The 26408-nt window shown below is 41.6% G+C and overlaps 2 protein-coding genes and 1 long non-coding RNA gene across 7 annotated transcripts in view; 2 read left to right on the top strand and 1 right to left on the bottom strand.

Moving 5' to 3' along the window:
- The window catches only part of rhobtb4 (Rho related BTB domain containing 4), a 264128-nt gene that overhangs the window by 206962 nt on the left and 30758 nt on the right, over positions 1-26408 (top strand). The window contains exons 1-3 of one of the 5 annotated variants that reach the window (XM_080467759.1): positions 19252-19395; positions 20087-20124; positions 20200-20378. The gene's annotated coding sequence lies outside the window, so the exon portion shown is untranslated. Of the gene's footprint in view, positions 1-19251; positions 20125-20199; positions 20379-26408 lie in introns of those variants that run through there. The other 4 variants (XM_080467756.1, XM_080467758.1, XM_080467757.1 and 1 more) reach the window with 4 other exon arrangements.
- On the bottom strand, positions 146-3450 carry LOC308112323. The gene is made up of 4 exons (XR_013935480.1): positions 3300-3450; positions 1763-1999; positions 1460-1666; positions 146-1372 (listed from the first exon to the last, which is right to left on the bottom strand). It is a non-coding gene; the product is annotated as an uncharacterized lncRNA (long non-coding RNA).
- On the top strand, positions 2666-7285 carry wdr54 (WD repeat domain 54). Its single transcript, XM_080467765.1, has 10 exons — positions 2666-2993; positions 3153-3429; positions 3723-3785; positions 3989-4055; positions 4626-4682; positions 4753-4880; positions 5058-5158; positions 5437-5599; positions 5832-5906; positions 6045-7285. The coding sequence occupies exons 2-10, from the start codon at positions 3205-3207 to the stop codon at positions 6174-6176; spliced, it is 1011 nt and encodes a 336-aa protein (XP_080323891.1). The 5' UTR covers positions 2666-2993; positions 3153-3204; the 3' UTR covers positions 6177-7285.

The raw sequence follows: 26408 nt of genomic DNA, 5'->3' as shown, positions 1-26408 counted from the left end.
GAAAGTTAAACATGCTGCCTAACGAAATCGCTCTCCTATTGGGTGAAGAACGGCGGAAATGAATGCTGATTGGCTCGTATTGAGGGGGCGGCCCTTTGGCTTCAGCAGGGTCGGTTGCAGAAACAGAGTCCAGGGATGGTGAGTTGCCGTGATGTTGGAGAAAACCAAAAACATTTTATTTAATAACATGCTGATACTTATTTAGAAGTTTTTTTTCTTTCATAGCAGTGGCTGCAAGTCATTATTCAAAGAAATGCGCACTTTAGTCAGATAATTCCACAATCTCTACAACCACAATATCGCAAATGTTCTGATTTTTAAAATGTAAATAAAAGCAGGATGCAGTGATTTGCAGTTTTCATAAAGCCACAATTTATTAGCATACAAAATACGAAGTGCTATAAAATACATTTCCCTAAAATATTATATATTTGTTTTTATTTTGTATAAAAACATAAAAAAAAAAAACCACAATTTCCAATTAAATTACAATTCAGATAATTCTACTATCAACAGATACCACTAACTAATTGTTGCTGTTCTTTGACTTAAGTATTGGGGTGATCTGAGGAGGGGGACCTGAGATAACCTCATTAATTGGAACTAGAGGCCTCACTCCATCACTTTGCATCGGCTTCATCTTAGTAAACTGGAGAGAGGTATTCAATCTGTGAGGGTCAGGATTGTCTGTCTGGTGTTTACGGAGGGAAACACCTGCAGCCAAGACCATTGTGTCCAGCCTAAGAGGTCCATCCATCTGTCCATCTCTATGTGGAGAAGGAAACAAGTCATTTGGACAGACAGGCCTTTCATTTCTCCTGTACCTCATTTTTGACTTGCCATCAGATTTGTTATGCTGTTTTAATGAGGTTGCCTCAGTGTGATGCTTGTTATATTTTGTTGATAGTTTGGGTAGTCCACTAAGATCCTGTGAAAATCGTTTTGTGTGGTCGTCATCTACTATTTCATACTGAGGAAAAACGGCAAGTTTGGGCAAAGAGGAAGGATCAAGCTTCGGTATGGGATTTCGCTGCTTGGACTGATGTAATGATCCTGTCTTTTGCTTAACAACAGAATTAGCCACATTTTTACTTTCTATTTCGATGGCCTTCTTTTCTGTTGGGCATGACAGCGGTGGTAAGAACTTCTCTTGAACACTGCTGGGAGGTAAGATAATCTGCTGCTTTTTCTTATCCGGTTGTGTTGGAGGAGAAAAACAAGGCATTCTCCTTAGCTTCTCTCTGACAGGCCTAATAGGATTTTTTTCCTCATCAGCCGGCTTTGTGGAGTTCGTCATTTGTGTCAAAACTTCACACGGTTGTTTGACTGTTGCCTTGGTTTGCACAGGGACATGGTCCACGTCAGTCTCCTGCTGGAAAAGGACATAGATATATATTCATTATAGCTTTAAAAAAGGCAAAGTTCTGAAACCTCTTTAAGAGGAAATGTATCAGAGTACCTGCTGTGAGACATGATGGGATTCCTGGTCAGCTTTAACGACAGGCACACATCCTTGAGCCCAACAATCTAAACGTGCTGGCATAGGCTCAGAATCTTCTGTTCTGGAGCCTTCATCTGGTCCTTCTCCTACATCGAGGCACATGAATTGGTGCACAACTCTCTGTGTGAGGTAACTCTTGGCCCAGGATGCAGAGAAAGGTATAAGCTGGAGGATAAAGACATTTATCAGTATGTTGTGCTTGAAACAAATATCTTGTACCACTGAAATTATTGAAGCAAGAAAGTTTTTTTTTTTCTTTACCTGTCTTTCGATCCAAACTTGATAACAACCCTCCATGACCTTGCTCATCAGTTCATCCATAATCTCCCCTACTATCTCATCTGCCTCCTCCTGGATCAACGTATCCATCCATTGTATCTTCAGGTCATCGGTAGTGTCTTCTGCTGGAGGTGTGGCCGCGCGGACTGACAACTGACTTCTTTGCTGCTCGGCCTGGGACTTGGCCCTGGAGCTGGGCATTGTGGTCCAGGGGCTGATCTGTTTGAGAGATGACACACAATCCTTAAGTAATGAATTAATTTAAAAACAAAAGTTTTGCAGATTTTGAAGACTTCAAAGAAGTAGCTGTTAAATGAGCTCATGTCAATACCGAGGCTCCCTAAAATCACCACAGATTTAATAGATGTAGTAATAAAGAAACACACAGTTTAAGTGTGAAGAAGGTAATGACCTAAAGTATACTGCGAAGTCCAGCCCTACACCACAAAGCAAGATCAGCAGAGTAGGATCATCTGAGTGGTTTATGTGGAATGATTCCATGCAGGGACGTGTTTATGTTAAATTTAGATATCGATTTCACTTAATCAGACCACAGTTGCTCACACTCACAGGCCTGAGACAGTAATCTTTGCGCCTTGCCTCTTGGGCAGGCACAAGAATTACAAATCAGAAAGAAGGAACTGTTTTTGATGGGGCCTGAAAAATCCCAGTGTAAACAAGCACAAGCTGCATGTGTATTCATCTCTACTGATACAATATAGTAAGTATCATATATAAACCACACGGATGCATTTATCTTTCGTTGCTTACTGTGCTGTCAGGGAACATTTGGATGCAATTAGGGATAACACATTAACAAATCATGACGTTTCCCACCACACGTCGCAGTAAACTTTCAGTTTAACGACGGTAAAAGTAGAAAACATACCACCAGTCGGTGGCAACACGCTCGTCTACAGTCTAGTTTGTTATACGAATAATAATATGCTGTCAAAAGCTTCAATATTCAAAACATGTTTGCTTTACCGTTGCTTTTCTTCTTCGCGTGTTCCTTATGGTCTACCGTTGCTTAGCAACCAGGCACGCAAAGGTGACGTGTTACGTCGGGGTCCGTTGTCTATAGCTGCCGAGGACGCAAAGGTAATCCTATTGCAGAAAAGTGTGTCGCTCGAATCAACTTTATCTTTAAAAAAATCGGCCACGACGGGACTAAATGGAGACAGAGCTGAATCATCTGTAGCCCGACATAAAGGTACGAGCACTCCATCTCACAATTCTCCTCTGTTTATGGTGCTGTTTGTTCCTAGCTTGCCTTAGCTTGAGGCTAATCATGTTGAGTTATTTAGCGTCACGATGTTTTAATGACTCCGCTGACTCTGAGTATACGATGATACGCGCTTCTTTTCTCCAGCCCCAAACAAGCTGACCCACCATTGGACACGTAGTTGAACGAAAACCGCGCCATGTATCACAAAGAGAAGAGCGTCCAGATCAAAAACAGCGCGTCGGCACTGTACAACAACCTGAGCGTGCTGCGCATCGCCCCCAGGCAGCTCACCTACTTCACCGTGGTCCACGCCAATGTGGTCAACATGGTCAGCGCGTCCTGGGACGGACTCAACTACTCCCACCGCCAGCTGCAGTCCAAAGAGCCCAATGTGGCCACCAGCACGTCCCTCATCATGCAGGTCGGGCCACTGTGTCTGTGTGGGACTGCTCCTGCAATGTCCCTCCCATTTACCACGTTTAGACCATTAGATCGTTCCAAAACTAGTTTATGTGCACAGATTGCATGCGTTTTGTGCGTGTATTTAGTTTGCCATTACCTGTCAAGACTAACTAAAATGTTCCAAAGTCTGGGGATTGGTTTTGAAAGTGTTTTTTGGTGGATTAAACACTGTTTGACCACTCTCTACACTCATCTACATTTGTATTACTTTTGAAACATATAATGTGGATTTTTAAAATCTTTTTGAAACAGGCTGCATTTTGTGTCCTCCCCTCTCGTGAGCTGCTGGTGGTGACTTCTCAGAAAGGCATTCAGGTGAGTGTTTGCATTTTCCATGTTTCTGCTGTCTCACAGCTGATACTTTTGATATATCTGCTACTGGTTCACTTACTTATTACTGCAGTCACTTTCTTAAAAAAAAATAAAATAAAATGCACATGGAATCTATATCCTTGACTAAGTAAAATATAAATGAGTATATCTTTTCTGTATTTATTCGTATAAATCTATTGTCATAGATGTATGAATCTGACGGCTCCATCATGGTGTACTGGCACGCTTTGGATACCCCAGAAACACCGACAGGTAATTTTTGCTACATTTCAATTTTAGGTGGACGACGCACTAAGAGCTGGACCTTTCTAACTTAGTCTCATGAATGTTTGATGAAGTGTTGAATGTACCATATGTAAAATACTTCTGTTGCTTCAGTGTCTGCAGAGTCTCAAAACATAAAACAGAAACAGGAAGGGCCCATTCATTTACTAAAATTGACCATTTTCAGAGCAGACACCTAATGATCCATCCATTTTTATTCCCAGTTTAAAAATGACTTCAGTGTAGTGTCACAGGGTCTCTTTGCTGTAATTAATGCAAAACCCCACACACGAAAGCCTGGACCAGGAATCAAACTCATGTTATCATTGTGATGTGACTATTGTAAAACCGTATCACCTGGCACACACACTGAAACTGATCAATCTAAACACTTACAACTCTTCCACCAATTAAAACAATGTACTCACAATGTTTTTCTTTGCTTTTCGGCGGACTGTTTGCACATCCGCTATTGCACATTTGTTGAATTAGCCACTTGTGTGCGAGAGAAATTCTTAATCAGCTCGAGTGTACTCAAAAACCTTATTTGTGTTGCAGAACAGGCGGTGTTCGGTCGAGGGATATCAGCAGTGTGGGAGAATTATATTTGTGTGGGTAAGTATTGAGTAAAATATGCTAAATGGATTATATGCACCGAGTATAACTCTACCATCTCTTTGTGTAGGGGTTTCTTCTGGTGCAATCCTGGTATTTGACGTCCCCAGCAAGGGAAGTAACATTACCTTGTCCGAGGTTCTCGAGGAGCATAAGGAGTCCATCACTGATATGGCGTCGGAGTGCTCAGGCAGCCAGGTATGTTGTGTGTGTCGTCTACAATCAGTCTGAAATGTTGTTGATACAGGATAGAACTAAAGTTTACATGAATATCAGACTATCTAAATAAATAATTACTTTATGTAATACTTCTAGGAAGGACAACCATTCAGTGAATTACATAATCTCATCCCACTTTGTTTCTTGTCCTTTCAGGAGTGCATAGCTAATCTGGTGACTGCAGACGATGGGGGCAACCTCTTTGTGTGGAAGTCTGGGGAGGAATTTCAATTACTCAACACGATCCCTGGTTTTGAGTATGAACTGATGTGGTTTTTTTTATTTTCTATTTTGATATATGCACTAATTAAAAACATATATAATATAATCAGATTGTACAAGTAGCGACGAGGTGAAACTTACTCTGTTACTTTCACTGTCCCTTTTGTATCTCTTTTCATAAGTAGTTGTACTGCTCTATTTCAGTGTATTATAGCCTCTTCCATTACCCGTCCCTCCATAGTAAAATGACCATTATCTTCTCTTTTTATTCCCTGATGGCATCGGTTCCTCCCTGTCTCTTCGCTGTTGTCAGTATGAGCTGCACATCTGTCAAGTTGTGGAAAGGCACGGTGGTGGCGGGTTACGGCACAGGCCAGATTCGTCTCTATGAGGCAGTGACAGGAATTCTGCACGCCGAGGTCAACGCTCATGCTCGCTGGATATACTCGCTGGACATTGCTCCTTTTTCTGGACTGGTATGTTCAATCTTTCTTTTTTTTTCTTTTTCCCTGGACCGTTCTATTCTACAACACAAATGTATTCAAGATAGATTTTCTATCAGGCATTTGCGCCATTCTATTATTTCTTTTGTCAAAGTAAATGACATGTTCAATATTCTGACATAATTTAGTGTAAATCATAACCATACTGTATATTTGAGCTTTTCTTCTAGCATCTAAATAAAATCCATCTCTTTGTGCAATGCAGCTTTTGTCTGCTGCTGAGGACTCTCTGGTCAGAGTGTGGCATCTGTCTATGACCCCTGAGACCAACACCGTGGAGGTAATGAGTTTTAAGGCTAAACATATGTTTTTCTTTGATATGTAAGCCTGACATGTCTTTTAGATTTAACTTATCACATTATTGTTGTCCTATTTTTAATTTGATCCTCATTGATTTTCTATTTTTTTCTTCTTCAAGGTGGCTCATTTGCATAACGAGTGTGTGACAGACACCCAAATCTGTGGCGCCAAGTTCTGTGATGGTGACGGTTATGCCTTTGCAGTGACGGGTTATGACCTGAGTGAGATTATCCGTTATGTACAGTCATAGGATTTTGCTTTTCATTGAATCTACAATGTATGAATGTAAATGTGATATATGGATTTTTGTATATTTGTTATAATGAACATAGTCTACTTTTGAGAGATTTGTGGCACTTCTCCATGTATCTCTGAAGTGCAAAAACAAGATAAGCAAACAACAAAATGTGTTGAGTGTTTCTGTATATAATATTACACGACATGTGTGAGACTATAGCCTGTTTATTCCCCTCTCAGGTTTGATTATCATTTCAACCATCTGCACCAGTGCAGAATCCTGTATTAAACAAGTGCAACACTAGATGGGGCTGCAGGTTAAACATTGCGAGCGGACACTTACAGTGTAATTTCACACTAAGTTCACTAGAGAGCAGTGCAGAGTAGCTTTATGCACAGGAGACAACCCCTTCCAGAAAATCCCTGTTAGGATCGCATGATAAGTGCAAACTACAGGATGCCAGAGGTAAACATGGGCACATCACAGGGGGAGGTCAGGCATTTTGTCTTTATTGTTTTGGAACATTTCTTATATGTGCTCCAATGCAACATCTTTTATTTGTCCCAAATGCACAAGTCTTATTGTGCCACATTTCAGATAGTACTTTATTTTAAAGTCTTAGTGCTGCCTGTACACTGACACATACAACAACAACCCTTTCCTGTGAACAAATCCAAGCTACTCCCAATCAATGTCTTACAGTTTCTGTGTAAAACAACTAAATACCAAAATGTACACGAGAGAGATTACAAATTTTGCTCATTGCTCTGGTGTTAACGCACATGATATTTTTTAGGTCGCATAAGGCAACCAGGTATCATAATCCCACCTTATCGTGACAAGATAAGAAAAATGAGGTCAGTGAGGAATTGTGTGCTATTTGTCCATCAAGGGCTAAGCATGTATTAAATCCCTTAGTTCTAGTCTTTTCTGGTTTGCAGTCAACACTGGTCACATAACATCAGCTGACAAGACTGTTTTGAACCCACACACATGGCGAGTTATGTAACTTAACTTTGGTAGGTACCAAATGACAGTCATGCTAAGGATTTGGCCGGGTCAAACGGAAAACATAAACACGCGCCGCAATGATATGAATAGGCATAAACTTCGATGGAATCAATATTGGCTTTTGTTGTGTTTTTTCAATTTGTGATGTTGTTGGGTAATGCTATGCAGCTTCCCTAAGTGGAGGCACAGAGTGCATTGGCTGCAGAGGGACAGCAAAGAAGTAGACTGTCGATATGAGGTCCCAAATGACATGGACACTGAGATTACATAACTTAGTGGAAAAGTGCAAAGGGACAGAAAGGTCGGTCAAAAGAGATCCGTGTAATAAGTGGAGGACTCAGAGACCAGAGATTATAGATCACAGCAGGAGAGGCTGTTTAAGAATGAGCCTGAGGGAAGAAAGTGGGAATAAGACACAATTATTTACAGGACAAAAAAGCATGGGAGACAAACAACAGCAGCCGTTTATTCCTTTTTAACTAAGTCAATAGTGCTGTGTGACTCTGGTCCCATACACAGCCTCAGGGCCACTCATGCTGTGTACTGTCACAGTACTTGTCAATAGTTGGCTCTTAGGTGTTACACACAGCTGAGCACACAATGTTGGGGAGGTTAGACCTCAACATGAGCTGTTCCCGCACATGGATGGGCCTATATGTGGATTATGTGTGTCATATAAATATAATATTAGAGCTATGTTCTACCAGTCATATTCTTATGTAGACACTTTAATATCTTTTATTAATGAGAGTGACAAGACAAAAATAGATTCTCCAAGACCATCGGAATAAAAAGTAACACGGTGTCAGTAACAGTAATTTGTCACAAGACGTCAGTCAGTGTGGTGGGATTAGGGCACCTGTCTTTTGTTCAGCTCATCAACTTCCCTGGTGTGTGTTTGGACTCTCACACTCTGAATAATGAAAGTAAATAACCAACAAGACACGTTTGTTCAGTGCACAGCCCAACTTGTCCTTGAGTTTCGACCAAGCCCGGTTCCTTAAATGCTAAATTGCAATAGGAGTACATCCATCAAGGGCGACCGGTGGCCTTACACTGCATGTGAGCAGGTGCAGTAAATATTTCTCTGTAGGAGTGTTCCAGGGTGTACAACACAAATATGTTTTTAGCCTTTTGTTTGTGTGCTTCTTCATTATTCTGCTTGAGATGGAGCAATTTATCCCTTTGCCTGTTCAGCCTCGTGGCAGCTGCCCGGGCCTGTGTCACTAAGCCTGCTGGGATAGAGCCCCACCGAGGGGGATGAGCAGAGTAAAGCCCCTCCAGCTTGCAGCCACAGACAGACCAGCACTCTGACGGAGCAATCAGGAAAACCAGCTCCTGCAGACGTGCGGTATAAATAGGTATCCCATTTTCAACACACTAAAATGGGAAGGAGGAAGCACTACAAACTCACAGATCTGAAAAACTGCCACTGCTTTCTGACTGACGTGAGGAATGCACGTGTTGCAGTCAGAAAAAGAGCCCAGCCAGAAGTAGGTCAAGTCTCATTTGCAACTGAAACCAAGTACAGCTCGTCTGTTTCATGTTGTGTATAATAATATGAATAAATACAGCACTGGGCTAAAGTTTGGGGCATAAAAACAGATTCCTGCAATAGACAACAGGACCCTAATGAAGCTCCGATCAGTCAGAGTGGGACGAGGTGAGCTGTCCCACATGCCTACTTTTTAAAATGAAACTGCGTAATTGACAAAGATGCTTGAAGCAGTTTACAAGGTGAGTATGTTGACAAAAATGAAAATGTATACACATTTATTTTAGTTCTAAAGTGGACAAAATAATGAAAATTGTGTTTGGCGGATTAGTTTCTTTGTTGGGTCTTGCTAAGAAAGGTTTATTCATTTCCATTTTAAATGCTCCCATATTTGTAAAGAACATGTCTCTGTGGATGAGTAGTAGAGTAGAATTTTTGAGCATTGTCCATGAAGTGCATCTTTTTTCATTTTTGCCAATGCCAAGCATCTTTTCTTTGCACACAGAGCCAGCTCTACTGTTCATTCCACAAATGCATGTCCATTAAAAGGTGAATAATCAGGTTTTCCACTTGTATAATATAATATAATTTATTGTCAAAAACCATTATTACAACGAAGACATTATCCAGCAAACACAAATGTTTCTTATTTTGTGTGCATGTTTTTTTAAAAGCAGTAGAAAAATTAGCAGCTACATTTGTTATTATGGAAACCACCATAGGAGTGTGTATACAATGTCTGTACATTTTAGCAACAACAAAATTATATCTATTGTAATCAATTGCTTGCACTGCATTATAAACACACTGCAAAGTCTGGTATCAAGTGCTCTTGTTTTATATGAGATGTTTTCTCAATAAAATCTCCAATAACTTCTTAGAGTTCCTCTGGGCAACTTGGTTGATTGAAACAAACATGAGCCACAACAACAAAAGGGTTCTAAATGTTTTTAATGAGCCAAAACTCACATAAAACCCAAAGAAACAGCAGGAACTATCAGTTGTGGTGGTTGAGGTTTATTATGAGCCCTCAAGATTATTTACTTTTCAATTCGTTTTTCTAATTATTGTTTAATCGTCTAGTACAGTCTGGCTCCTGTGTCAGTACGGGTATAGTTTTCTTTGTGTGAATTTCATCCAAGAAAATAATCCAAATTGAAAAACAAGAACTTGAGGCTTGAGTATTGATGATGTGATTGATTTACTGTGTGCCGATATTGAACAGAAACATCGGTGGATATACACTGATGGATAAAACACTAGCTATAGAAAACTTCATATATATATATATATATATATATATATTTTAACAGAAAATATATATATATATAGCAATCTGATCGAATGGTATGCTGCAAAAATATCCACGAATACTGCAAGCCTGAGACGGGTGAATCAGGTTTGTACAAAAAGAAAAGGTGTGTAAATCTAATTTTAACATGATGATTACCACCGTTGGCATGTGGAGGGACTTGACTAACCTGCAAATACATTAGAAATATGCTGAAGGATCAAAAGGGCTGACGGATCAAAAGGGAGCTGGATTACAAAAGAATGAAGTAGTGACAATCCTCCAATGACAAAAAAAAAAAGGGTGGATAGAGGTGCAGCAGGATGGATCTGTTTCCGTGCAACAAACTAAACCACAGTAAAGCCAAACAAGCCACTCATATCTGTGGCTACAACCTCTGTGCATTACTCGGCTTTACCATGGAAAGCCACACCCGACATGTCGTGCCAAGACAATCCGTCCTTCCCGTCTGTGTGGGCCTCTGATTTTTGTGGAAACGTCTAAACGTGCCGTCAAGACTGACTCATGGATCCCAAAAGTTCTCTGGAAATCAAAACAGGGCCCACGGCCGAAAGAAAGATAGTGATGTGATGCATTTGCCATGTGGTGAAAATGTTAAAAGATTTGACTTTTTATTTACTACTTTGCTAAATATATGATCCACTTATTTGTAATTCGCTCAATGTGTTAAAACCTTGAAATGCTGCACTTTTCACTTTGAAGATATTCATTTCTTCTAGTTTTGCAATTTTAAAGTGACAAAACTTCATCTTCAGTCATATGTTGCATGTTTTCAAAGTGATCCTGCTCCAACACATCTGACATATCACCAAGCAACTCGGAGATCTCGCAGCTTACAAGTAGGTGTTTTGACATATATCAACAAAATGGGTACCAATAGAAAATCCACAAAAGCACAGGAAGAACATGCAAGCTCCAATCAGAAAGGCTGTGGTTTGAACCGCATCTCCTCGCTCGGAGGCAGCTGTGCCAGCCACTTCACCATCTTGTGGCCTTGCCCAAGAGATAAAAGGTTAAACAACCGAATGAAAGAATACCAGGAGACAACGGGAGCTGGAGGATCCTTCAGTGTAGAGCCACTATTAGAGTCAAAAGCCTGTTAAGTTAGCAAACTCAGATTTGCTGTAACTATTACTATCGGGTTAAATGGGGAAGCTTTGAATGACCTTTGAATCCCAGTTTCACCTATTTTCACAGATATTTTAATATTATTTATTGGGGGGAAAAAAGGAGACAGGATATACAGTGGTAAGTAGATATTGACTGTTTAGGTATAAAACTGTGATTAGTTGGTTTGTTCTTTATTCTCTCTCTCTCTCTCTCTCTCTCTCTCCCCCCCCCCCCCCCCCCCTCACACACACACACACACACACACAGACTTGCATATCCTCAGTAACGTCATTTGGAGGCAGTGGGACTTAAATGCATTAGATTAGAGTAAAATAAACATGATCAGACTCTGCCATCTGTACTGGGATGGCATGGTTGCCTAGCGCAGGGCATTGTTTGGTTTGTCTGACACTGATGTGCTGATGCTGGAGTGTGTGTGTGTGTGTGTGTGTGTGTGTGTGTGTGTGTGTGTGTGTGTGTGTGTGTGTGTGTGTGTGTGTGTGTGTGTGTGTGTGTGTGTGTGTGTGTTCGCGCAGACGGAACCTTTCAAATGATGATGGATTCATTTTCCAGACCGTCTTCAAAGTAAAGTCTTGTCTCATTTGAGTCACTATGTGATTGTTTCTACATTCACTGTTAATATTTATGAACATGTAGCATGTTTACTTTTAGAAAATACTTCTTATGTCATAATGAGTACCACTATTAGGGATAGCTTTTTTAATTTATTTTTTTATTTTTTTCATGTTTCACACTTTGAAATAACATTCAATTGAGTAATAAACCAGACTGTATGACCGTGAGAGTCTTGTGCTGAATGCTAAATCGTCAACACAAAACTAGTCAGTTTCAGACCTTTTCACCATGAGAATGATGAAAATCTGTCTGATCACTTGTAATTCCCAGGCACTCTTTCTTTCAGGCGTTAACACACCTCTCATTACCGCTAGTGTGTGGGTGAAACGTACTGAGACTCGAAATAGAGTCACAGCAACAATAACGGCAATATCCTGGCAACCCCTTATCATTGTGCTCTGTCAGTGGGGCTGCTAATGGGGTTAATATGAAAGAGACGAATGGGTGTCTTCGGGACACAACCTGAACTCAGAACTAATAAACATCAGCCGTTGAACATGAGGTTACTCAACTTCCTTCTCGATGTGCAAACATGTGTGTGTGTAAGTTCATGCGTTTGTATCAACATTATTTACAGATTTCCAGGAAAATGTTTCTCATGTTTTGGTGCTTTCACGGTCCCACCGCACAGAAGGAAGCCTCACATTGTTGATGCGTGTTATTATTGTCTTCTGTTAGAAAATGTGAAACGCTCGATTTCTTGTATTTGATCTATTTATTTATTTTGCAATCCCTTTCAAAAACTCTTCTTGATGTTGGTCATAGGAATAATTTTCCAAACTGTTTTTTGAACTCAGGGGTGCAGTCAATCCCACCTGACTTTGGGAAGCTTGAGAACATGCAAACTGACACATAAAGCCCAGAATCCCATCAGAGATAATCCACCCGGCTAACTAACCACTACGCCGCCAGCAACTGATGGCTGCATGTTTCCATTCTTTGTTTTCAGTTGAATTTCACAGCAGTCAATTATTGACCTTTATCTGAGACCTTGCACATTATTAATGTGTTTGCACCATAAATACGCAGATAATAAATGTCTGGCATCCACACCTTTATAACCATCGACAGCTGAGGACCCATAAAAGTGGAGTCTAAGTGGTGTAAATTTTTACTGACAGTTCTGCTTATTCAAACTGAATTTATTGCACGTGACCTCAAACCCCCTAATAAGTGATTCAAACTGTTATTGTGAAGTTTTGCACTTTGTCCACACATACAAAAGGAAAGATAGAAGATTGTTTTTTTTCCTCAATGTCTTACTATAAACCAACCGAACTGCAAATATGGACGAGCGTCATCGTGCTTATTATTAGAAAATTAAAAGCTGCCGGTGAGCTTCTGCCTTCAGCTGTGCTTCTCTGTTAGCTCAGTACCTTTCCTCTCTACCAATCTGTTCTCCTGCCTGCCAGCTAGGACACAGCAAACGACGTGTGATTAAACACAAAGTGGTAAATGAAGCAAAAGTACAAACACTGCAATCTGCTTGTTTGCTCTGAGAAAACTGTCGGCTCTCAGTGAAACGCGCAGTGACCCACTCACCCGTCCATTAAGGATAGTCACTCCTTTTCCGCATGCCTGGGGGGATCGATCGAGAGGTAAAGTCAGGCACCTCTGAGAAAAGAGACCATATGGCCCTCATGCTGAGACAAGAATTTACGAAACCGCTATAGGTGCTGTTCCTCTTTCCCCACCCCCTTGCATGAACACAAACTTGTGATCACTTATTATAATTTTTAATTAGAGCCACGAGCACAACAATCACAAAGACTGGAAAATACAAGAATAAAAAGCCCCGTGGACAGCATTTCAAATCTCCAGGTCCCTGTTGAGCGTCATAAGTCGGTAAACAAGAAGCACTGGCAGAGAGGGAGAGAGAGAGAGAGAGAGAGAGAGAGAGAGAGGGATAGAGAGGGATGGAGATGGGAGTGAAAGATGAGGAGGTATACAGAGACAGACAGAGGGCAGGAAGAGAAAAAGAGGAGAAAACAGTCAAGATTTTGTCTGGAGCATGTAGTCAATGGATGTCGGTGCAGAGGCAGGCTTCCGCGCTCGTCCCTGTTTCCATGGCGACCCAAATGTGCTGTCAATGCAGTGACGCCGGTCAGGAGCGTTGCGCTGCAGCCGTGCTGACATGAGCCACACGTGCCAATGCCCAGCTGACAGCACTGAGCATACGCCTGCGTCTATTCATAGCACCTAAGTGACGCGCTGGAGGGACACAGGCAGCCTGCAGTGTGGGCCAAGGAGGCCAGGTGCCCAAAATTGGATGAAAACTGGCCCCAGACGAGATTGCACCCCTTGTTGGAGGTTGGATGGATGAATAGAGAGAGTGAGGGATTAACACGTTGCAGGGGTTATGTCACTCTTCCTCTCTGATCTTTGTCCATGCTGACAAAGTGACACCTGGCGCCTCAGTTATCAGGAAGAATTATACAAATCCCTGCTTTTTTTTTTTGCTTTTTTTTTCCCTTCTTCTCAGGCCTGTAAAAACATGCCCCTGAATGCAGCATATATGTGAATCGACACCACATCCGTAAATAGTGAAGGTAGGCTTAGCACAGGAGATAAGGTCAGCGGAGGTCAAGTATACCATATCGTTGGGCAGCTCCGGCCTCGTGAAAATTCTTCAGTAGACCGATGAAAATGTCAAATAAACCTCTTTTAAAATCGGAAAAAGCAGAGAGGGTGAAATTCAGCCGATTAACTAATTTATGCCCTGTTTCTTTTTTCAACGTTATGCATATAAACAGATTTCTTATACTTATTCGCTCTGTTTTCAAGACTTTTTTCGCTGAGTGAGCAGTAACTATAGTTGCTGGTGTGCACATCTATGGGAGCTGTGTGACTTAGAGGAGAAGATTAGAGAGCAAGACAGTTTTTTTTTTATACACACACTTATTCAAAATGTTAACATTTGACCTTAGCAAACTAAATACAACCTCATGACAAATGATTAAAGTTGCATTTCTTATGAAGGAAATAAATAGATATTTAGTGCATCTCTGTAACATATCAATATCAACTTCTTCATCTTCAGAAGACACAGTGTCCTTATTCTCAGGTACAGCAGAATTGTTTGAGGAAGTTTGAGAGGAAAAATCTGATTGATGGAAAACCTCAGCAACAGTATATCTCTGAAAACAGTTAAGAACACACTTGACTCATTACAACATGTGACGAAAACATGAAATCACATGAAATCAAATCTTACTACACAATTTTCGAAGCAGATTTCTCAGAAAATAAGGCTTGCAACGAAATGCCCGCAAACATTATCCAAGGATGGTCAGATTAAAATGTCTTTAAAAAAAAAAAAAGTTTTCTTTCTTCTTTTTTTTTAAATTAACACATCTGTTTTTGTTGTCAGAAATAATAACTTTTGGGTTAAACATGGATTTAAAACCAAGCAGCACAGCTTACAGTTCAGTTTAACGCATTTGCTGGTATCAAATCAGACCATCACTGTTCAAATAACGTTCCTTCACCAGTCAGTCGTTGTTCTGAACTTTTGGAACCAAGTTTCTCTTTAACTGCTCATCAATAACGGCGACCCATAGTTAAGTCCAAATAATTTGTTTAACCTCTGTACACGGCTGCATAAGATGCCAATTTACCGTCTCAACACGCTGTGGTACATTTGGCACATTTGGGGGCGGGGGGGCTGGAAACACCAAGTCAGTGGCTCTTTTGTGAGCAATTGTTCAAGCTCAATTGGTACTTGTGTAACACGGCTTTGTCCGGGAGATCAGGCAGAAGAAAAGCAGAGGCTCTGAGGGAAAGAGAGGCTCATTGTGGTCAGTCAGCACTCGACGTTGGATGTCACTGTGGTCATTCGATGGCTGTGTCAAAGGCTATTGTTGCCCCCGGACATGCAACAGTGGAGGTACAGAGTTGCTGAGTGAAATTGATCTAAGTGGGACAAAGATCATCTTTTCCTTTGTGTGTTTGCGCGCGGCGAGTTGTGTATTGTTTGTTTACGTACGCCTGCGTATTTGTATGTGGAATTGGTACACCACACTGGCCAATTGTGTTTGTGGGGATTTAGCTGAGGCAGGCCGTTCACACCTCTGGAATCAGCAGTTTGCCCCCTCAGGAAAGACAGTGACAGGACAGAGGGAGAGGTGAACATTGTGGATTGCCTATTATGCCTCTATTGTGCCCATGTGGCTGCACCAATAGTACTACAGCGGAGGCCGGTGGCAATGAAAAACTGCTGTACAAGACACTTTGAAATAAAGGTTTAGTATACATGTGTATGCCATAAAGAAAAGATGAGAAAGAAGCTCAACAAAAGACTCAGACTCAATACACTCAGCGCCTCGTGACCATCAGTATTTTCAGAATATCATGAGAATGTCAGCAGAATTCCAGAAATACAGTTATAATTTAGATTGGTTTTTTTTTTCTTTTTTTCTTTTAGTCTTCAGTTTATTGGTCCATCCCAGCAGTACACACACCACAGCTGCAGCATATTGTTCCTCCACACGTTCAAAATGCTGTTTGTGCATCAGTGTGTGTGTGTGTGTGTGTGTGTGTGTGTGTGTGTGTGTGTGTGTGTGTGTGTGTGTGTGTGTGTGTGTGTGTGTGTGTGTGTGTGTGTGTGTGTGTGTGCTGCCTCCCATGTCGTCTGGTCACAGTCTGAGGATGGTTGCCTAGGACTGAGGTTGGAGCAAGTCTGGGCAGGTCGCTCCGTTCCCTTCACAGGACAATAGCTGCTTCAGATGCCGGGCTGAGCAGGAGTTTTGGGGGATCTGTGAGAGACGGGGGACCTCTCACAGCCCCTCTGGAGCCTGACATTTATACTTCTGCCAAGTTCAAAATCTACACACTGAGAACAGCGTCTCATTTAAAAGGGCTGGTGAAGGCTGTTGTTGATGTCCTTGACTAAGAGTGCAAATAAACAAGTCAACGCTGAAGACTTTTTCTTGTATTATTCTGTCCATTACTTTTTTTTTTTTTAAGTAGATGTTTGAAACTTGGACCTCCACAGCTAGTAAAACCACTTTTTTTTTTTAACAACTGAAGAAATTCTTTCATGCTCTGATTTGCTTACTTGCAATTATCTTTAATGAAAACGTTTTATAAAACTGATCAAATATACTTCAACCTGACCAACCAAACTATCCGAGCAAAACAAAAAGCTCACAAATAAGACAGAAGGAGGAATACAAGTGTCTGAGATGCCTCACTGGTACTTAACAATGTCTGTAGCAATCCTGTTTGTGGCTACCAGCTGCACTATACAATGATGTTTTTCAAGTCTCAAACATCCACCCTTTTCATTTCAAAACCAACTGGGTGGGTAGTGGAAAGAATATAAACAAAGGGTGGACAATCCTTTCAGCCCAACTTGATTTGTAAGTTGAGAAATGCAGTGCACCCACTCACTCACAGGCAGACAGACTGGTTTAGAAGGATGGGTTGATGTTATTATGACTATTCAAGTTTGTATGAAGTTTTTCCTGATGTGACTTTCAGCAAAACCAAACATTCTCCAAATAACGTCCTTCTTAGTTGCGCGGGTTTATTTTCTCGCGTCATGTTTAGTCTGACTTTTCAGTTTTTTATTCAAAACTATATTCACAGTATATAAACATCTCAAAATGTGGCACTTTGGGAGAATGTCCCTGGTTTGAATTCAAGTCTGTCTGGGGGGGGGGGGGGGGCATTTCTGTGTTTGGGTTTACATTTGCAAGAGGGGTATGAGGTTATAGTCTCTCTGTGTTTTCCATGTGATGGATTATTGATGATGACGATGAACAGGGCCTGTCCTACTTTTACTCAGTGTTCCCTTGGATCGACCTCCAGCACCCTGAGAGCCACAACTGGATAAAGCTGGGATGTCTGGAAACCCCATTTAATTCAAAGGTGCATCTTTAATGCAGATTCAATCAACCTATATCAGAACACTTTTGTAAACAAAGTCAGCCTTATTGAAGGGATCTATAGAAGTCATGCATTGTCTAATGTAGCTTGTACAACTGTAGCAGTGACTTGAATCAGTCACACAATTGTTTTATTTTCTTAACAATAGAAATTCAAATAGAAAGGTGCATAAGTCCAAATTCGATTTGAGATCCAAGCAGTGATTCAACTTAAAGGTGTAAATTCACCTAACAGCTCTGAATGCTGAATCTGAACAAACTAGTCAACAATGACACATATTTATTCATTCTAATTCGTTTCAACAGGTTTCAGAAACCTTGTAGGTGTTAAACAAACTGAAGACTCTTTAGCAAACACACAATATGAAAACAAGCAAATTCTAACCTATGTAAAGCCTTTTTTAAGGTGTCTTTACCTAAATACAATGCATCTTCTGGCATTCTCACAGACTTCACGATGATGCAATCCAGCCTATTTTTTGTGACATCTGAATTTCACCTGAACTCCAAGCTATCTTGTGAGTCAGGGGCTTTTGCAGTCTGAGCTCTGGCTTCCAATGAAGTTTCATTAGACATATATCAACCATCCATAACCTTTATTAGTTTGGCTCCATTTCTGTATACTAGAAGGGACGTACTGGTTATTTATAACAATAAAGTCCCTATAATTCAGCCAGGGTATCTCAATGTTGCTTTTTACACATTGTAACATCAAAAGAAACACACTAGAAGGCATCCAGCAAAGTAGTATTCTTTTTTTTTTTTTTTTTTTTTTAACTTCTCAATGAACTTAGAATGACACAAACCATATCCTTAAAACACACACACACACATATTGGCTATTTCCTGTGATTGTCCTTTCACAATTGATGTAATAGTTTCACTTGAATTCACTGAGCCTCTGCTCCCTTGCATTTGGCTTCCTGTCATACAAAGAATGGGCATCAATATATTACTGTACAGTCTAAAAATCTCTGAACGCTTTAAGCCCAAAATACGTGTCAGATCTCCTGTTATCTTACAAGCCATCCAGATATCTCAGGTCATCTCAATCAAACCTGCTTCGTATTTAAAGAGTCAGAACCAAACGTTTAGTTTCTATGCACCAAACCTTTCTGCAAGCTGCTGCTGACTGCATTTAACTTATGTTGGATTATATCTTTAACTTGTCTACTTCTAAGCTCTTATTCACAATGTTTATTTTGGTATTTCAGATTTCAACTATACATGTTGTCAAGCCCTTTGAATTGCATTGCATTGTCGCTGCATGAATAAAGCTTGCCTCGCTCCGATCTGAAATTGCAAAATCCCTTTCATTCACACACATATCAGACAAAAATCGCCTGTAAAAAACAGGTAAGAACTAATACAAATAAAAAAAATAATAAAATAATTTCATCATTTTGGGGATTATGGAATTGTTTTTCACATGAGACATTGAAACACATCCGACACCGATCTCTGAACAAACTGTGACATTTCTCTGGGTCCCAAACGACACAGTGGTTGGTTTACCGGTTCCTCGCAGTGCGCACAGCCCCGGCCGGGGAGGCTGGCACTCGCCCGGCTTTATGAATGGATGGGTGTGGCGCTGGTGACTACCAATGAGGCTGTCGTCACAGGCGCTGCTGTGATGTCCGCGAAGGATGGTCTGGAGTGAAACATAACTGAGCTCTGCCACCGCTTGGGAGACACAACGAGGGAAGGAACGGGGATCAGAGGAGACAAGAGACAGAGCCGAGTCAGCCCACTTCCCCGGTGGCGAGGACTGAACTTCTGGTGAGAGATTTGGTGAGATGAAGTCTATTGGGGGGAGGGATGCACTGCCACAGACACAAAGGGCGCATCAGAACAAAAGGCTTGGGTTACTTTTGCAGCAGGATGGATGTTATTTTAATTTTCACGAGAAGTCACAGGACGGACAGATTGAGCTTAGATGAGATCGGACAGATGTGACGAGGATCGCACGCGTGAAGAGTTCATTGGAGCCACGTGCGTTCGTGATGTAAGGTTTACATTTAAGGTAAAAAAAAATAAAAATAAATAAATAAATCATCCATCCACAAAGCTGTGTAAGATCCGACAGACAAAAGAAAGTGGAGGAGGCGAGGATCCCCTCCTCCTCGTGCTCCCTCCTTGTAGGTGTGACAGGAACAACAAAGGGACGTGGAAAAACTCGCATCAGGACCACAGGCGGACTTCTGCCCAGACAGATCCCGGAGCACCGTGAGGCGGGGGTCTGCAAGAAAACAGCAGCATGTCTGCAGGTTCTGCAATATGCAGCAGTCTTCGTGTAATTACATTCCTCCCGGCGTCTCTCGGCTTCAACAGACGGGAGGATTCTTCTACTGTCAGCTCTGGCAGATCTTCACCAAACACGAAACCAAGCCGATAATTTGAGGATTTCTTCTTCTTCTTTCTTTCTTTCTTTCTTTCTTTCTTTCTTTCTTTCTTTCTTTTACAAGTCCAGGCTGAGCGAGAGAAAAAAGCAGCAAGTGTTTAAAGCACGTGAGTTGTTATTAGATGCTGTCATCTAGAGGAATGCTCTGAAGTGATCGCTTGTTTGTTTGCGTCTTTTCGCAGTTTAATGGGAAGAAGCCAGAGACGCGCGCGTTGCCCAGAATAAACTGAATGGACTAGAGAGGCAAGAAGAAGAAGAAGAAGAAGAAGAAGAAGAAGAAGAAGAAGAAGTAGAAGAAGAAGAAGAAGGTGGACGTCGAGAGAAACCAGAGCTGATTTGTAAAGCTGAATGCCTTTGCAAGGTAGGAGTCTCTTTTGTTTGCCACACTGTGTGTGTTAATATGTGATTTAATCTGTATGCTGGCTGCAGAGCGCGCAGACCACATGTGGACAGGCTGCGAGGGGTTGCATAACGGTTCACTTTAGTTCGACTTGTTTACTGTTTGATTGACTGGGCTGAAACAGCCCTGCTCTAAGTATACTTTTTCAAACGTTTTCTCTTTTAATTGAAGTTTATTTCTTATTCCTCACAATAAAGTTACATAAAAAAAAAAAAAAAAAAGAAAAAAAAAGAAAGCGTGGGTGTGCCATTTTAAACCACCCAAGACTAAACCCGCACAAAGCTGATATAAGTCCTATAAAAAGGTACTTATATAGAGACATGGTTTTATGAGATGACTTGCCAAACATAAAATGAAAACCCTCACACTCTCCCCACTTTTTAATCACAAAAAGTCTAGCGTCACATGATTTTTCCCCGTGTGTCTGCACCTTTTTGGTGATACCATGATGTGCTTTGCAATGTTTGCATGACTTGGTTAAACACACAGTGAGATCCCCCCCCAACCCCCCCCCCCCCCCCCCCCCCCACCCCACCCCACCACCACCACCTGCAGCCTGAGTGAGCAAGTTCACTTTCAAGGCATAGCTGGGAGATGGAGTCACTAAAAGTGAAACAGCATTCGCTGAAGTCACCAGCTTGGAAGGAAACTTCAGTATCTCTGACAACAGACATAACATCACCCAGTTATCAGCCACGCCAACAATGGCCACAAGAGTACAATATTTCCTGATTTATTTATTTTTGCTCCACTTTTTTTCTAAAGGAAATCTATTCTAACCGAAAGGGTGGTGGGTGTGAGAGGACATTCTTATATGGAGTTGACATCAGTTCTCTCACTCTTATCCCACTCCTCTGTGTTTTTCTATCAACTGTGGAATTTGAACCATTCTTCCTTTGGGGTGAGGCCCGTCCCTCTGTCTGCTCTGTGCTCAGAGGAGTGGGTTGTCTCGAAGGAGGCTGTGTGTGTGTGTGTGTGTGTGTGTGTGTGTGTGTGTGTGTGTGTGTGTGTGTGTGTGTGTGTGTGTGTGTGTGTGTGTGTGTGTGTGTGTGTGTGTATGGGTAACTGGGGCTTTCCAGTAGAGTTGCACAGACCAAACATTCCTGGCTGCCGGATGGCCAAGTAGTGGGCCAAGTCCACACAGCTGGGAGTCATATAAGAAGCAGCGTCTTTGTGTGAGCTGCAGCAGTTCCTCCATACACATGCTCCGTCATATGTGCACACAAGGGCCTGCTTCGATACCCCATCTCTCTCCATAGTTGTGCCTAAAAATGACTGTGTGGGTCGCGTGATGTGGGTGGGACAGTTGGATTTATTGTGCAATTTGTATGCGTTTATGTCATCAGTGTGCATGGCTCAGAAGGGAGAGTTGTAATTATTAAAGCACTGGAACCATTCTTGAAGAGTGTCATTGAAATCCACGCATTCTCATTCGTTGAAATTCACTCACACAAGAGAGAGACACTAAAACTCACTGTCATCGCACAGCGGGATCTTATTCTCCTTCACCACAACACATGGTGTTTGTCCTCTTTAGTAAAATTTGTAATGTGAAATGATAGTTGGGGGAGAGAGAGAGAGAGAGAGAGAGAGCAAGAGAGAGAGAGAGAGAGAGAGAGAGAGAAGTGATTGTGCAGATGATGGCAACTGTACAGTTTCTCTCTTACTGGGCTGCTTCTGAGGTTGTTTTTCAAACAGGGCGTCAGTGAGCAAAGAATGTGTATGTAAGAGCAGAAAGCAGAGTGGGACAGCCTGGAGAGCGAACATAGAAATTGTCCACAGAAGGGAAAAGAATAGAAGAAATGGGAAGAAACTGATTGAAAGTGAAAACAGAGAATTCGATGCTGTGGAGGATTGGGAAATGAAAAAAGGAAGATAAATAGAGTATCCTGACAAAGAGGGACACAAAGGGGGCTTGGCTGAGGGGAAAACATCGTGGAGCTAAACGAGGCTGAGAGGGAGAAAAAGAGTTTGGGACTATGCGTATTTCTTGAACATACTTTTATCTCAAACTAATTTGTCTTCTTTTTTTGAAAAAAAGTTGGAAACAGATGGCTACAATGTGATTCAAAATATAAAATGTGAAACTTTACTATCTTGATCACAAACTAACTCAATCCCTTCACAGGTAATTTCAGGACATTTTAAACAACCGTTTTAACTCTCTCTCGTGTGGTAATCTGCCGACCTGTCACCGAGAAGCCCCCTGTATTCACTGATCGTGTTGATTAACTGTGATTGGCTTAGATGGCCTCTGAGGCTTGTCTACATTACAGAAAACAAAAGAATGAGAGCATACCGCTGTTAATGTTTGCCCAAACAATAAAACCCTCATATACAGCATCTATACTGGATAATTCCAAAGGTTTTTGTAAGCACTGCCATGTCTGTCCTCATATCTGTGTGGAGTAAAATGCACCTTAACAAGGGCAGACAGCTGAAGTGTGAGGGGATTGAACTCTTGGTGTGGTGAGAGACTTTTGATAAGGAGGTGTTGTATCAGGACCGGCCATGGCTGGACCGAGTGGGTGTGAGGAGCTGAGGGAGCCAGTTCTTTTCAGAGAGGGTGTCTTCGTCCTTTCGCAGAGCTCTGGGCTGGACTGAGGCCAGGGTCTGACAGAGGGGTTGTGTCCAGATACCCTGGGTGGCTGCAGTGATAGGGAGGCATCTTACACAACATCAGTGTTGACAGAATATGATGACAGCAGTCTGGGCCAAAGGTTTAATCCGGCAGGAATTATTTAATTTATGTTGTGGTCCGTATTTATGGCTCAAAGTAATTGTTACAAAAGTATGCCCTGGTATTTTATATGAGACTTTCTAATATTCCATACATCAGTTTATGCTTTTCAGAGTCACTGTGTGCTGACGTGCACATATGTAAACAAGGCGCATGTTCCAGATTGAAGGTCTACAAAACAACAGAGGTCAGGCCTAAATATGTTTACAGAGGAACTCTATAAATGGTATCAAAAAGGCAGCGGGCAGACTTAAGCTCGAGAAAGTCATGTTTCTAAATACATGGAGACACCTCATTATCATTAATGGTATAAAGTAAAGCCATCATAGTTCTGTGATATGGATTGAGACTGGTAATATGCCTAATAATCTGTCAATTTCACCAAATAATCACATCACGTTGCCTGACGCATTGTCTATCTGTGTGTTCAGGAAACTTTGGCATGTTGTGCCAAAGCCGCCAAGCAGCACCATGTGGTGGTTTGGCCGTCGCTCTTCTCCCTCTATGTTCATGTTTTTGTATGTGTGATTCTCCGCATCACCTAAGTGCGGATGTATCGCTGCTCGCTGTGCATCCTGTGTGTGTGTGCATGAAGCTGTATATATGCAACTCTATATGTAATTTGATCTCTGGGTGTCTTTCTTTAGCATCTGCTCTTATCATTTGCGGCAGAAAGCCTATCCCTTTTATGAAATATGGCTCCAAAGTCATGTGACTAAGGGGATGCCAGCGAGGTACAATATGCCTGTCTCTGAATGTTTCTCAAGGACGGGTTGCACTTCATGCCACAGCAGGTTGGCTGATGGCGTTGTTTATGTTTATAGGTATATTGTGGGGTTTACAGATGGGATTCCTTTCTTACACCCACTACAAAACCTCAGAAGCCAAACCGTGTAAAGTATCATGCACTTCACATGACTCTATAGCCTCCAACAGATGAATGAAAATTAAATCGCTTTTGTGTTGGTCCCCCCCTCACACCCTCACCCCCCCCCAATTATCACCTCTCGCAGTAGCAGGCACTGTGCCTGGGTGTGAACGGTGAGTCAGAGAGGTGTAGAGTTTGAGGAGTTTCAACTTTTACGTGCTTGTTTGTCCATGAGAACCAGCGAAAAATCATCTGCGAAAAGGTGTCACAAAAACTTTCACCCCTCACCTAAATTTATCTCCCATTGCTGGTATTAATTAAACATGACTAAATATAAAGGTGACCAACGATTTGGTTTTTTTTATGATTCACACTCTTAACACTCTCCCTTGCACCATGTCCACATATAAATAGCATCACAGGGACACATTATATAGTCCTCTAACACACCCAGTCTCATTAGCAGACACACGCTGACTCACTCTGAAATGCATTTGAACTCCAAACCCCTTCATACCGGTCAGACGTAAACGCAGTGACACGTGTATAGCCTTTCTGTCTGGCTGTGTGTCTCTCTAAAGATGAGATAGAGGCGTTCCGCTAATATTCACCCAGAGAGAGACGCCCATGGTGTCATTCCTACTAATCAGGGTCAGAGAAGTTTCAGTCTTTGCTAAATCGAACCACCAAACCACAGGATTTCAGTATGTGGTTGTGTTTGTGCGCTCGTCCACGGGCTGGGGTGTTTCCCCGTCTTTCTGTTGTAAGAGATTGTTTTCTTTGTGGTTGTCATGAGCTGCATGTTGTTTAATCTTCAACAGCTCAGTTCTTTTTACCGTCGCGAGAGCTGATGCAACCTGACTGACACTTTCTTGTCCTCTCTCTCTCTCTCTCTCTCTCTCTCTCTCTCTCTCTCTCTCTCTCTCTCTCTCTCACACACACACACACCAGAATGGATGAATCAGACGTGATAACTGATGGTAGCAAGTTTGCAGATGAAAGCTCTGTCATCATCCCAGCCAATGTTTGTCTGACTCCAGTCTCATTGGTTTGCTCCCACATGAAAATCTGAAATCCGCTCGCCACATATTATGTGATTTTGTCAGGGTATTTATTTTTAAAGCTTGGATCTATTTTCACTCATTGCACACTTAAGGGATGGTTCCCTTATTGTAAAAAATGAGAGGAGAATGTAATAAACATAAAAGGTTTGGCGCTTGAGTGGTTTTATTGCACTTTTCTTTCATTAAAAAAAATCATTTTGAATGGGAATAATGTGACAATATACTAATTCAATATGTTTAGTACGTTCAATATATTTTTTCATGCATGAATCAGTGAAACCTGGAAGTGATTTTGTATCTGAATAATTTGTAAGGAAAACACTTGTGGCCATCTAAGGGCGGTAAATTTCAAAGTGGTCATGCTGCCTGGAAATAAAATATGCTGTATTTCTTTGCTTCATTGACTATTCTTAATCAACATAATTATGTGCTTTGAAAAATGTCTTTCTGGGATTAATAAAGTATTTTCTCTTCTTTTCTCTTCTCTTCTCTTCTCTTCTCTTCTCTTCTCTTCTATATGTTATAATATATATCAGTTGTACTGTGGGAATGAAAGTCTGAAAAACAAAACAAAACAATAAACAATTTTATGTCATGTATCTTAAATTGCTTCATAAATTGCACAAAGTTGCTTTATCTAGCTTCAGTGACCTCCGGTCACAAGTAGTTTTGGATTAACTGGGATCAGCAGAAACGCAACATCCAAAAAGGCTTTGTGCCCCTTTCCCCTTTCTCAAATGATTAGAAGCTGTGCGGCCATGCTGCAGCTTGGCCAGTGGATGACATGTGGCTGCAGCGTGTGGCGATTATTATATCCTGGTTGTATCACCAGGCCACAGCACAGCGGCGCGGAAATAACTGAACACCAGTATAGATTTTTCCATCATACTATTTTAAAATACCTACTGTGCACAGTGTGTGTGTGTGTGTCAGAGAGAGAGGGAGGGAGGGAGAGAGAGAGAGAGAGAGAGAGAGAGAGAGAGAGAGAGAGAGAGAGAGAGAGAGAGAGAGAGAGAGAGAGAGAGAGAGAGAGAGAGAGAGAGAGAGAGAGAGAGAGAGAGAGAGAGAGAGAGAGAGAGAGAGAGAGAGTGCACTCTTATTTCTCCAAAAGCTCTGAAAGAGCTCCAACTCTCATGGTGTTGTTACAGTTTAGGGTCGGCACTTTAGTTGAGGCACTGAGGCTGGAATATGAAAGTCAAGAAAGGCTGTTAGAAAGTATATTCATATAATCTTCTCCTACTCTATTTGTGGGGTCCAAAAGCTCTCCACTAAGCTCTCTTATTAGGTGTGGCTTAGCTTTTGGAGACCAATTTGCTGGA

This window comes from Lipophrys pholis (genome assembly GCF_963383615.2).
Source record: "Lipophrys pholis genome assembly, chromosome: 7".
NCBI lineage: Eukaryota > Metazoa > Chordata > Actinopteri > Blenniiformes > Blenniidae > Lipophrys > Lipophrys pholis.
The sequence above is the reverse complement of the archived record's forward strand: the minus strand, read 5'-3'. Positions and strand labels throughout refer to the sequence as shown.

Excerpts from the sequence above, each read along its gene's own strand:
- wdr54 (XM_080467765.1), top strand. The coding sequence starts at position 3,205 with ATGTATCACAAAGAGAAGAGCGTCCAGATCAAAAACAGCGCGTCGGCA. Across the intron at positions 3,786-3,988 it reads CTTCTCAGAAAGGCATTCAG|ATGTATGAATCTGACGGCTC; the intron begins GTGAGTGTTTGC and ends CTATTGTCATAG. Across the intron at positions 5,600-5,831 it reads TTGCTCCTTTTTCTGGACTG|CTTTTGTCTGCTGCTGAGGA; the intron begins GTATGTTCAATC and ends TGTGCAATGCAG.